Raw genomic sequence first — 13,307 nt, 5'->3', positions numbered from 1 at the left:
TACTATTTACTATCGACTTTTTCAGTCGTAGTTACTATTTTTGATTCTACTAGTTTCATTCGACTGATTTTTAACGCTCTGGCTGTGTCGTCCTAACAGGAACCTTGACAAAAATGTATTTGACTTAAATGAATGACAATTTTTGACAATATATATATAGATTGTTAAGGTACAACACATATTACATAACAACATACATTAATGTATAACATATAATATAACTTCTTCAAGCATATATCTCCGTCCTTTTATCTCTCACAATTTATACAGGAAAAGGTTCGTACATCTTCGTCTGACATCACGAATTGAAAAAAACAATCGAACGTTGTATTTGACTGAAAATATTAATTACTATTTTCAGTTACTAGTTTTTTGACTATCGAGTGTTTCGACTGTTTTCAGTCGATTGTTCCCAACGCTAATTTTGATCATTTTTTTAACATGTGTTATAATTTTGTCATGATATAGACATGAATAGCATGACTAACTATTGAATAATTTGAATAATTCAATCTAAAACAGCTAAAAAGCTAAACATGTATTTATAATAAGAGTTGTAATGAGAAATATCTAGTGTGCTAAAGTTTTATCGCGTATTTGAGGGCCTATCAGTTCATCATCTTTGTACGAATATTTTCAACATAATTGAGCACATGAATGTAAAATATTATACTTGTATGCTTAATAAAAAAAATTGAATCTACAATTTTTCCTATTAAATGCTTCTTCATAAAGCATCATGTTTGAATAATTCTACATTCTACTACAACTGTTATAAACAAATTAAGTTTCAGTCAAACCCAAGATGATTGACTCACAAATCATCAGCATTGTTCCCTAACGAATCCATGCTTCGAGCGAATCGAACAGTCACGCATAAAAAACCGCCCAAGAAATGCCTCAATAACTTTTTTCGGGCAAATTTACTTTATATCGAGCCCGATGCCGAATACACAATCAATCATTCCATTGTTTATTTTCTTTTGGGTGATTTAGCATATTGTTTTCTCCGCAAACACGGACTCGTTGAGATTCCGATGGGGCGGTCGAAACTGCATTAGCAGCTGAAGCAATGTGATTTATGTTCACAATTGGATTGCGGCACCGGGGAAGACAAAAAGAACGGGGAAAATCGACGCCGGGCGCGAGAACGGTACGGCGGCGGGAGGGGGGAGGGTGTATGGTCGGCGTACGGACGGGAAATTTACGATGTCATAATGGAAACGGATGCGAAACAAGGAGAAAACGACGTGATATCGGGGGTGAGTTTTGGCAGCTAAATTTTTCAATTCGTCTGCTTGTGACTCGGTATGGTGTGACTTACCCGTTGGGAACTGGATGGGTTGGCATGTTTTGAAGTCTCCGAGCGTATAGGACAGCTCCTCCTTCGGATAGGTATCCATCGTTAATTTCCATGGGGTTGGGGCCTCGCATTAGCTCGCTTTCAGAGAGATATCTGGAATAAGAGTGAGGTTAGATCATTTAAAATACTATTAACTTGGTCAGATCAGATTATTTGTTATTTCCTCATTTTGATAACATAAAATCATGTTAGACACAAAGCAAAACACATTAGAACCAAAATAAAACAAATATACTGGTTAGTTGGAAGATACTCTCAACTTGCTCTAAAATCAAAGAGGTTGATTTATAAGACAATTATAAAGCCAGTTTGGACCTATGGGCTGCAAATATGGGGTTACACTAAAAATTCAAATCAACTAGTCATCCAACGCTGTCAAAACAAGGTTGTTCGATTGATTACCAAAGCTACGTAATCAACGAAGAACTGCACGATGACCTGGAACGCAAATAGATTTGCGAAGTTATCTAAGATTTCGTCTTGAAACACGAAATAAGATACGAAATCATACTAACGTGGAAGCAATACAACTGCTGGACAGCACGCAGGATCTCAGAAGATTGAAGAGAACCAAACCATAGGAACTTATATAAAGTGTATATATTTAGTGTAAACTATAGCTTATTATAATTTTATAATTGAGGAATACATATTGATGTATTTTCTCGCACTCGTCTTGCTTGTGAATTAATTCAAGTACAAATGAAATGTAGTAATAAATTAATTTATAATTAAGATTGTACTAAGCGTACCTAATAAAGATATCAAAAAAAGGTTGCAATATTAGGTGTATGACTGCATTTTTAGATTTATTCAGTAAATTTATTAGACATTAGAGGACCAGATAAAATTTTCTCCGACATTAACAACAGCCACATCATTTTTATCTGTCACTGCCGGTTACGGTTAGCACTTGATGTAGTTTGTATCTCATTTGGTTGACATTGTTGATGATAAAAGTATAGAATGTTGTGAATAATCACATATGTGAAATACATTTACAAAGTATATTTTATGATAAATAGTCACTACATTTAACTCACACAGTCACTACATTATATTTAACTCTATTCTTGGTTATTGTTTACTCGACCTTAATTAGAATACGATTCGAAATTGCCGTCGTTTATCATTTATGTTATTACTGGTGCTTTTAATCAGTAATCAATACTTTTAGTCACAAATGTCTAAACGCACCTATAAATATCTGACAACCAATTAAAATGCCGATCCTTTGAGAATATGAATAGAACAATGAATTATGAAGCTGCTATGTATGACACGTGCAAGATACAAGCTACATTTGTAAAAATCCATACAAAATCTAGAGCGAGATTAGAAAAAGATGACTAACTCAAATTCTTTAAAAAAATTAGAAAACCATTTCGCAATGTCAAACATTTCTTATATTCTGAAGGTGTACTACCCCTGTACAGTGTGCACTGTACTATGCAATCATGCAAGGTGAATATGTATGTCAGTCTACTATTAAATCAACATGTGGGCTAACAAATGTCAACAAAATACCATATTTTGTTGACTCCTTGCTATCGAAAATTATTCCAAACAATTACATTAACATTATAGACAATCATTATATATCTTATAACTTGTAAACCCCATTATGTTGATAACTAACCAAGAAAAAAATAGAGAGTGTGTAACATGATATAATAATGCACAAAAAAATGAAATAAAGCAGGACATCAACAGCAACAGAATGTTGGGATTGCTAAACAAACATTATTAAACTTAACAGGTGCCGAAGATACTGACTGTTCTCGTTGGAAAGCGATTAAGAAATCAAATCTACCAAAAACACTCATTTGTAAATAAAACAGAGGACGAACAAAAAAGACGGCTATGTGTCCTTAGAGATATCAAACCGACAAAAGAAAATTGCCTCTTGATTTAATTAGTGCCAATAAACATAACAAACCTTTGAGTGTAACACTGGATTAAGTTCAAGTGGTGCATGTTAAAAAGGTAAAAATTAAAGCATAAAACTAATATTAATGATAATCGTATTACCAGAATAAAAATATACATAAATTCTAAAGTTATGTATATTACAACACATATTTTAATTTACTGTGTAGTACAATCTAGATACATTCGAGAAGACCGCATAAATACGTCATCAAAGCTTATATTCATGGTTTTTTATGAAAAAAAGCTGTGTTAAAGATATTTCTAGAATGTTAAAATGGTATTATGGTCTAAAGACAAAAGAATCTATTGTAAAATAACACTCGCAATGGCACAATGGGTAGATAAATAAAACCAAAGTCATATAAAATGAATAAAACATAGTGAACCCAATGTTAGGTTCAAGATAAATTTATGTAGCAGCAAAATGGAGTGTAATATGGTTAATAACATAGCTCCATAGTTTCTTTTTTTGCATTTTCGAATTTATTTCTAATTCGTTATCCTGATATTACAATAGTTTTGCGTAATTTGAGTATATTTTTGTAAACCTAATGCCTAAAATTCTGTGAAAGGGACAATATATGTGAAAGCAATATATTATGGTTCAGTTCGATGAATTGAAATCTTGTATTAAAAATTCATCTTGCTTTGAGATCCTCAAACAAACTTTCGTGACAGTGGGTTAGATCTTTGCCATACAGTCAATAGTAATTTGAAGTTTCGAAAATAACAAAAAGCTACTCTAAATTTCAGACGAAATTCCAGATTGTCATGAAGTTTTGTGAAGTTAGGTTTTGAAAGGTTAGGATATGGCATCTACACCCTAACAGGTCTAGGGCTTGTTGAGTGATGTGATTCATGGGATGCCAAGAATGCTGTGTCGTCTGCGTATGTCACCACAGTAGTTATTTTTGTGGTGGGCAAATCGGCCGTATACAGAAGATGCAGTACTGGACCCAGTACACTACCTTGCAGTACTCCTGAATATATGGGATTTAATTCGGTATGTTCATCGCCTTGATTTACAATAAAATGTCTATCAGTGGATGAGGGAGAAGTTTCTTTAGTTTTACCTGCAAGCCCGTATGCCATACTTTGTCAAAAGCATGAGATATATCTAGAAGAGCAGCCGAACAATATCTTTCGGCATTTAGGTCAGTGTTTATTTTGTTTACAAGTCTATGAACTTGTTCTATAGTCCCATGCTTATTGCGAAACCCATCACTACATAGTATAAAACAAAGTCGCCTTTTCTGTCCCTATATCCCTATGTGCGCTTAAATCTTTAAAACTACGCAACGGATTTTGATGCGGTTTTTTTCAATAGATAGAGTGATTCAAGAGGAAGGTTTATATGTATAATACATGCATAATATACTAAAGCAACATTGCTAATTTTAGAGGTTTCTAACGTGATGTCGTAAATTAACCTATTTTTTAGTCTTATTTAGCAATTAGCAAAAACGCTGCCTAAACCTACGAGTTAGATCAAATTAATGTACTACAGTATTGTACACCATAAAAAGGTCTACAAAAAAGTCCGCGATGGTATATGTTTATCTTTTAGGGATAACCCACATTAACCATTTTTATTGTTTACTTTTTACGTGAGAAAATGGCATATTTACGAAGCTATTTTAAGCAATACGGCATTAATCCTTATCGAATTAAGTACCTTAAATACAGTGTGCAATTAATATAGATCAATATGGTTCCTTACAGCATGTAAATTAAACAAATATTTTCGGAGATATTACAAATTTAAAATTTGCGTTTAAAAATGTGTAATGTAATAAAAATTGTATGAATTTAGATATTCCAAAGATAGCAGGAAATCTTCATAGTAAGTATAGGGCAAGAGGAATTGTTTTACTCCAAATTTAATGCCTGCAGGCCAAGGGCAGTAATGAATGAACCGAAAATACTGGATCGATTTTAATCATGTTTTCATTGAGTGACATAGGCATATATATTTTATGCCCGTGCAAAGTCGGAGCGGGCCGCTATGTTTTTATATATAACGTTCATATTTTTTCTGTAGTGTATTTAATTTAGTATCAGCATTGCACCCGTGCGAAGCCGGGGCGGGTCGCTAGTTAATTAATATAATAGACAAATTTTTGATAAGCTTTAAAGTTCTACCTTACACAATAATCTTAACTTTTTAAATTATTATATGTAAAATATTCCCTATTTTTGGAGATATATAATGAGTATCATACAGTTGGAAATTGTGGAGATAAGAATAAATATTCATACCAAAAATAGTTTCAGCTCCCAAAAATATATAAGATCTAGATAAACTGTTTAACGTGTTGATACATTTACTTACCCATTAGTTAAAGATATTTCACAGTAATCACCGTCAACTGGTACTCTATTATAAGGATTCCGTTGTCTCCCGGGTAACGTCAAAGTACTGCAATAATCCCTCATCAAAGGTCGCATCGGTTCAATGCTGATGTTATCTCTAGGAACCATATTCTTAGAAACAACGATTCTACCATCAAACTCCTTCATTTGATCCATCTTTCCGTTGATATTATCGCCAACGCCTTGTCGAATATCTCCATTTTTCTTAATATTATTGTTAGCAACACCAAAACTATGTTCCTTGATATGTCTCATACTGATATTGCGCTCTTTCTCCATGGGTATTGATTCCGTCACTTTAGATATGGTCTGTCTGATATGGTTGGGTATGGTAGTTAGCCTGGGGCTGTCCGGATGTCTTTGTTCTTTGTCTGGTGGTGATTTTGGCGAGTGTTTCACTTGGTTGTAGCAATCATCGGGTAATTCCTGAGCTTCGGATAAAGTCTCCAGGGGTGCACTGTGAGGAGAAGTTAGGTCTGGTGGAGATTCTTTTCTAGAACTGAATGATATTAATTAGTAATCAGTTGTTTTTATAATCGATTAAGGAACAAGTAATTTCGGTTTTTTTCTAAGAAATATTGTTCCAGTAATGAAGCCATAGTATAGAGCAATTTCAAAGGTAATAGCTCATGGAAAATTGTAAATATGCGTCTTGAAAATGAAGATTTCATAAGGTCATTTTCGTTTTATTTTGCTTTTTTATTTCCGAAAAGGGAAAACGGTGTTTTATGGCGAAGAAAACCGAGTAATTACTTTTTCATTTAATCTTATGACACTAAATAATATTACCTGGGCATGCTTTCTGGTGATGATATACCATTTGACGACTTATGTAAAACAGGGCTATCGTCATTCACTGATATCTCATCTCGTTCGCATGAACTATTAGTATTTTCTGATAATAGAGCGTCTCTGGACAATGCGCGTTCCTTAATATTAACTGGTACCGGGTCTTTGGTGACGTTGTGCGCTAGATTTGGCTGCGATTGGCTCTCTTTCGGTAACGATGGTAGTTGCTGGTGCTGCTGATGCTGTTCGTTCTTGATGGGAGACACCAAAGCCACCGCCGTTTTTTGGTGAGTCATGGAAGTTTGCGACGATTCTCTAGATATTTGCGGCTTGTGAGGATTTGAGGAGATATTGCTGGACGATACTGACTTGGTGGTACCTAGACGTAAAACAGTTTTGTGTTTAAAACATATTAAAACTAAACAATTATTGATATAATTTTTAAAAATGTATTTGTTTTATATGGGTTTTCCATTAGGTTGGGTCCTTGAGAGCCTGTGGCGGTCTGAGATTGGTATTGTATGATATTGGATGTGGACGATGCACATTATGAATGAATGATTTGAGGGTTATGGTTGTTTATAGCACCGATGATGTGAAATGGTTACCAAGATCGTTCAATTAGACCCCGTTAGAACTTTTTTTTATAATGTTTTCGAAAAGTGCAGGTCTATGCCCTTATAGTTAACGTAAAAAAGCCCATCGCTCAAATTCATTAGAGGTTATTGAAAATTAATATATTATTGAAGATAATTCAAAACTCTAATCTATTGTTTTGTTATAATTTGTACATAATGGCATATATAGATATCTTAAATAAAAGATGATTTCGTTTTATTGTTTATTATCAGATTACTGCTTTTTTTGATACTCTATAATAGTGACAGTATAATTTTATATGTAAAACTTAATGTCATTTCGTTTAAGCCCATTAATTAAATCAATATGTTGAAAAAATTGCTTCTGTTATATTATTTTGGTAATAAGAGTTTTGTCAATACACAGCTTGAAATAATAAAAATAATGACCAATCAATAAAAATTAGATACAATCTCAAGGATCTTGCGTCGGTCTACTAAAATGATAGTAGCTATTCATTCGGTTGGAGAAATAATTGCGTAAATTTCTCCAATTATTTTGAGATTATGATATCAATTTGATCTATTACCATTTATACGGAGATCTATTTATATGTGATGGGAGAGAAAAGGAGATATATTATTTTGACTATTGACTGAAAATGCTAATATCACAGTTTCATTACTTGCCAGCCAAAAAACGAAAATTTATCTGTGCTATATTATGATTGGCGATGAAAAGTAGATATATAACCATATTCCCAAGCAAAAAAAGTCATGGGTTAGTCAGAGGGAAGTCAAGAACTTGGTCATCGAGGAGAGCAATATTGATGTTTATAAAGTCTTGTGATGTATATAGTGGGACTAGAAGGATGAAGTATATCACGAGCTGCTGAAACTGAATGACATAGTTACTGCAGATGCCTACAGACCCCGTTAGTTATCAATTGAATAAAATGATAGACGTATTATTGCAGCAATACTGTTAGATACACTGCTGTAGCTTGAATGCCATATATTCTGCCGCACCCAGGGTACTGCCCAAACATAGCGCCTTCTGTTTATCATTTTTTCAGATCAATGTACCATGGCTTGGTTGGCAAGTGGTTTCGAAATACTGAATAATTTCAACACAATATTGCCATGTTACCAGGAAGATAAGAAAAAGTTGTAGAAAATCATGGAAAATATTTTGATTAATAAATATTGTAGCAATTTTTTTCAATAAATGCTGTTTTAAATGAAAAAATTATCACAATGAATATTACATAACTATAGTCAAACGAAACCCCTTTTATAGTCAAAATAACACATTAACACGTTACGTTTAACACGTTATATTTAATTCTGATACTTGACACTGTTGCCAGTTCTTACCCTATATTAAAAATTCCTCGACACATATACTATTGAGAATATATAGTACAAATAATCAAATGTACGTACCTTTTACAGCTAGCATAGGTTTCGGTATTCCAGTACCGTTGCCGTTGGCTTGCTGATGACCTGGTGACGGTTTCACTTCCTTGATTGCCGAAACGCGGACCTTCGGTTCCGCTATCTTGCTGGATGCCAGACCGGTTATTTTGTTGGCGTGTTTCTCCATGTCCACGGCCATCTTGGGACCGCCGTTTTGGTGGGATGTTGGTATTTTTTGATCTTTTTTCGGGGCACTGGGACTATACTTTTGTTGGTTGGGTTTGTTTCTGATTACACAAAAAAATGTGGGTTCCAATTATTTATTTGGTGTTAATGAAATTATTAGGTGTACAAATAAGTTTCTTTAACAGTTAGTGATATCTGTCAACAAAATAACCTTTAATTATTGGAGATTTTAAATCACCATAACGTGATTTTTCTTTTATGTACAGGCAAAGAATGTGAACTAAAAAATTACATTTTTCATTGTTGAAAAAGGTACATTAAAGAACAAATTAAGAATAAAAAACATTTTAACAATAAGATGTATTATGTCGCATAATGTTCATATTATTTTGTCTATTTTCTTATTACATTTTCTAATATTTTCATTTCTATTTCAATATCCCTGCCATTAGTGGACAATGCTTATTTTCTTCTTGTAACACTTTGGACATTTCTTGTTACTGAAGTTAATATATTTATTCTTTGTTACATTTTTATTGTGCATAAAGCCTAAACCTTCAAATTTCCCTTCAAACGATTAATATTGCGTTGAAAGCGAGAAATTTAATGTGTATAAAGTGTATAAAGATGCGTAATTAAAATTTAAAACACCTAAACTGTTGTTATAGATGTAAAAATGTGAACAACTGATTTTACAAAATGAGTACGTTAGGTTATAACTAAAATTAACTTATTTGTACATCCTGCAATATATAAGAGCATTAACAATCATTCAATTAAATATACTTACACTGAATTTGGTTGCTTGGTAGTCTGCTTAATACGGGATATATTTTTGACTGGCTTTATATCGGTATATGCTTCTAATGATACACTGCTGTCGCTGCGCTCACTTTTTGCAGATGAGACACCACTAGATGAGCTGGTACGTTTACCATTACTACCACCAGATGGCTTTTCATTCTAAACACAATCATTTTCAGTAAAAGGACTCCAAACAAGTCTCGGAAGCACTTACCTTGAACAGCTTCAGTTTATCCAACATCGACGTGTTCTGACCCGTAGTATTCTTCCCCCCACTACTGCCGTTCGTTTGATACGGACTGGCGATCTGAGCAGTGGGAGGAGCCCGGGGTATCATGCTCAGGGCTGGACTGGGTGCTCTGGAAGAACTGGCCACAGGACGTACTTTGTCGGGGGGACATCTTCTAGCCGGCAGGGCACTTCCGGGTAGGGGGATACTACTTGTGGGTCCACCCTTGTGAGGAATGGCAGTCGATCTGTAATAATATTCAATATTAGTCAGACAAAAAACATAAACTTTATAATTTTTTGGTATGGGTTGATGGAGATAACAGAAATAATAAGTCTATTCATATTAGGTGTTGTATGGATGAAAATACGAAGTATCAATATAAACAACTGTCAAATAACTAACCGCCGGCTTGGTGGCGCAATGGTAAAGACGATGGGACGGCCCTCCTACGATTGCGATAGCCGTGGGTTCGAATCCTGCTGGGGCATGGTCGTAAATTTATGTTTGTAATTGTTTAATATTTGTGAATGTTCTAGGCAAGAGTGCAAAATCCGACAAGGAAAATGATCCCAATCACGCCACTAACCAGGCTGGGTAAGACCGGATGTCTTCTGGGATGATTTCTAAAGTTGGTCACTCGCCAGTCGGTAGGCTTAATGCTGAGGACCGTGGTTCCGAGCCCACGTTAAATTTTAGGCCCAGTCCAGATAAACCCTAGTTAGTAAAAGGAGACTTTAAAATATATTTAAAAAAATAACCTAACCTAATTGTTAAATGTAATAAAAGTTAACACAAAATAAAATTTTTGGATTTACAAAAAAAAAAGTTCTTGTTTTAATTGTATACAAACGCTAATCAAGCGAAATTGCATTTTCGAGATTCTTTGCTTTTGTTGTTTGATGTGGAAAAATCTGCTGTCGAAGATCATCAAACTATTTTAAAAACCTCTGCTGATGCTGCTGTATCACATTTCAATTATCGGTTTTGGCTTAATAAAATCTATTTTGCAAGAGAAAAAGAGACTACAGTATTTGACACTCTAATAAAAACAAAATATTATTCCAAAGGCTTGCGTGGTATATAAATTCATTAAATTTGTCTGTACATTATGAGTTTTAACTTCTTAAATTGTTTAAATGGTTTTGTGTTTCTTTACAGATTCTTTCGAAACAGTTAAATTAGTTGTTTCTACTCCAGGCACATGTATATAAGAATCAGGTCCTCAATGATTCCAGAAATATTAAGAACAGCAGGAGTACTAATATAACAAGACACCTTATATTTTATATCAACAAATGGCATTAGTTTAATAATATAATGAAAAACGATACTATTCAACAAGACTGGAATACAAGATAATAGCAAGTACAACAATATATTGTAATCATAAATAACAATAATACTAAGAATTTAGCCTGTATAAATATTTAAAGTTATAAAAATTAACAATTTTGCATTCTTGGTAACTGCTAAATCAAAAGAATATTAGATATTTTTGCATGTATTTTGATCAAAGATGTCTGTTGTTGAAAATGCGAGGTATCAATATAAGTAATTGTTAAAAAACTAAACCTAACTGTTGAATTCGACGATTTTAACATTTATCTATATAAAATAGCGGTTTTACATTTAATATTGTTGATTTATACAGTGTATACAGACGCTAAACATGGAACAAAAACTGCAGTTTCCATATTCATTACGGTTGTTTGATTTAAACAAATCTGCTTATTTGAATAAAATAAAGAACGATCTGGAAAGAACAATAGCGAGTAACAGACGTAAAAAGTATGCTTTTGCTTGATAGTACTTATGATCATATCCATTTATTATTTAATTATTACATTGCTACTAGTCGTTTCCTATTAACCTGCAATTTGTCTTTAAGATTACTTAAATCTAGGTATATAACTAGGAGGACCCATCGGCCCTATCTCAGTCTCTGGTGAAATAATGTTAGACATGCCACTGTTGTATTTTGTTTAAATGCACCTCACTAAAGAACACCACACAAGATTAGTGTCCTGCTTTGGTGGTGTCCAAAAGCTGCAATACTTCAATATTCTCATGAGAATCGAGTCTTTCCTCATGCCCCCTTGCAATTGTCCTGATTTCTTGACTGACTGTGGGTATCTGAAGGTCTCAATGTAGGTAGTCAGTTCTATAGTATTTGGGTACACCCACAATACTTCTCAGGACTTTGTTATGAAAAATTTGGATTTGGTTTATGTTACTCTTTGCAGAACATCCCTATAATTGAACTCCATATGTCCATATAGGTTTCAGTATTTGCTTATATTATAGCAATTTATTATGTAGTGATTATTGTGATTGTTTTTTCTTCCAATTAGTTCGTTTCAGTTCTTTTCTTTTCTTTATATGTTCCTTCCAGCCAAGTTTTGCATCAAGATTCATTCCGAAGTATTTAGCGTTGTTGCTATGTGGAATGATAGTATTATTTAATGTTATTGGTGCTTTTACGGCCTGATTATAGGTGAACTCCACATGGACAGATTTATTTTCGTTAATTTTTATTATTCAAGCTTGAGTCCAATTATTTATATTGTCACTTGCCTATTGTAATTTTCGTGTGGCTTCTTCACTATTGTCTCCCACAGCTATAATCGCAGTATTAACAGCAAATGTAGCCATCGTGATATTCTCGATGTACGGTATATCACAAGTTTAGAGTAGCTAAAGCATTGGTCTCAGTGTACTGCCTTGTGGTACACCTGTTTTAGCTTCTTTTATTGTAGAGTAAGCTTCTTGTTTAACTCTAAACATTCTGCCTGTATTATTGTAGAAATTAAAAATGTTATATATGTTTAAAGAAAGGCATCTATTTACATAACGTTATATTTAATGCCATAAAAAATAGAAAATGTGGTATATTACCATTTGAAGTTATATTCAAATGCTAAAATTATATAGTATTTTTAATGGATTTTGGAATTTATTTATATGGAAGCTTAAGATACTAGATATGAAACAGATATGCCCATATTTTATATTAAAAATAACATTCAAATTTTGTCTTGATATCAAGTTTCTTGATTCAAAATAATAACCGTAAACCATCCGAACCAACGTAGAAACTTGAAACCAATCTAGACGATCTAATAAATGGGAGTTACCTTGATGAAAATCAAAATATTGAACATTAAGATTTTTATGGGCGCAATAAATATAAAAAGGCTATTTTCAGCGTAGCCTAAATATAGAATATCAGACTGGGGCCTCCAAGTATTACCTCACAATTACTACAATTTCCAATTAGCTAGAGCGTTCCTTTTGGGGCCATAAATCATAAAGCGCGAGATTCATTTACATCGGCAACCATAGTTTAAAATTTACGATATAATCTGATTTATTGCCCGCTAAATGCTTCTGACGAGCTTTATTCGTAAAGGGAAGTTGACAATCGAATTTAACTCGTTCGAAATGGAGGGTGCTTGTATTGTAAAGTTGAGTTTTTTAATGGACCATTCAATAAAGTTAATGAAACCATTTAAAATACCTGAAATAATTTAGTTTTTGTTGTTATACCTTTTAGGTTGTAAATAATAAACGATAATTATTGATCAAAATAAAAACAAATATTCTTGTAACAATTATATTCTTCTCTTCTCAT

The 13,307-nt window shown here is 33.3% G+C and overlaps 1 protein-coding gene and 1 long non-coding RNA gene across 5 annotated transcripts in view; one reads left to right on the top strand and one right to left on the bottom strand.

Annotated features, from left to right (window-relative positions):
- sick (sickie) overlaps nucleotides 1–13,307 on the bottom strand; it is a 307,284-nt gene that overhangs the window by 110,226 nt on the left and 183,751 nt on the right. For all 4 annotated transcript variants that reach the window (XM_076404304.1, XM_076404305.1, XM_076404306.1 and 1 more), the window contains 6 exons: nucleotides 9,659–9,920; nucleotides 9,431–9,603; nucleotides 8,482–8,741; nucleotides 6,458–6,836; nucleotides 5,628–6,167; nucleotides 1,325–1,456 (listed from right to left, as the gene is read on the bottom strand). In XM_076404304.1, the coding sequence (XP_076260419.1) occupies nucleotides 1,325–1,456; nucleotides 5,628–6,167; nucleotides 6,458–6,836; nucleotides 8,482–8,741; nucleotides 9,431–9,603; nucleotides 9,659–9,920 (1,746 nt within the window). The remainder of the gene's footprint in view (nucleotides 1–1,324; nucleotides 1,457–5,627; nucleotides 6,168–6,457; nucleotides 6,837–8,481; nucleotides 8,742–9,430; nucleotides 9,604–9,658; nucleotides 9,921–13,307) is intronic.
- Nucleotides 1–13,307, top strand: part of LOC143196559 (uncharacterized) — a 126,123-nt gene that overhangs the window by 48,790 nt on the left and 64,026 nt on the right. The window lies entirely within an intron of this gene.

The sequence above is a fragment of the Rhynchophorus ferrugineus genome, unplaced genomic scaffold, assembly GCF_030347505.1.
Source record: "Rhynchophorus ferrugineus isolate W39M unplaced genomic scaffold, kcgeb_rfMv2 rfM4, whole genome shotgun sequence".
Lineage (NCBI taxonomy): Eukaryota > Metazoa > Arthropoda > Insecta > Coleoptera > Curculionidae > Rhynchophorus > Rhynchophorus ferrugineus.
This window is presented reverse-complemented; position numbering and strand designations above follow the sequence as displayed.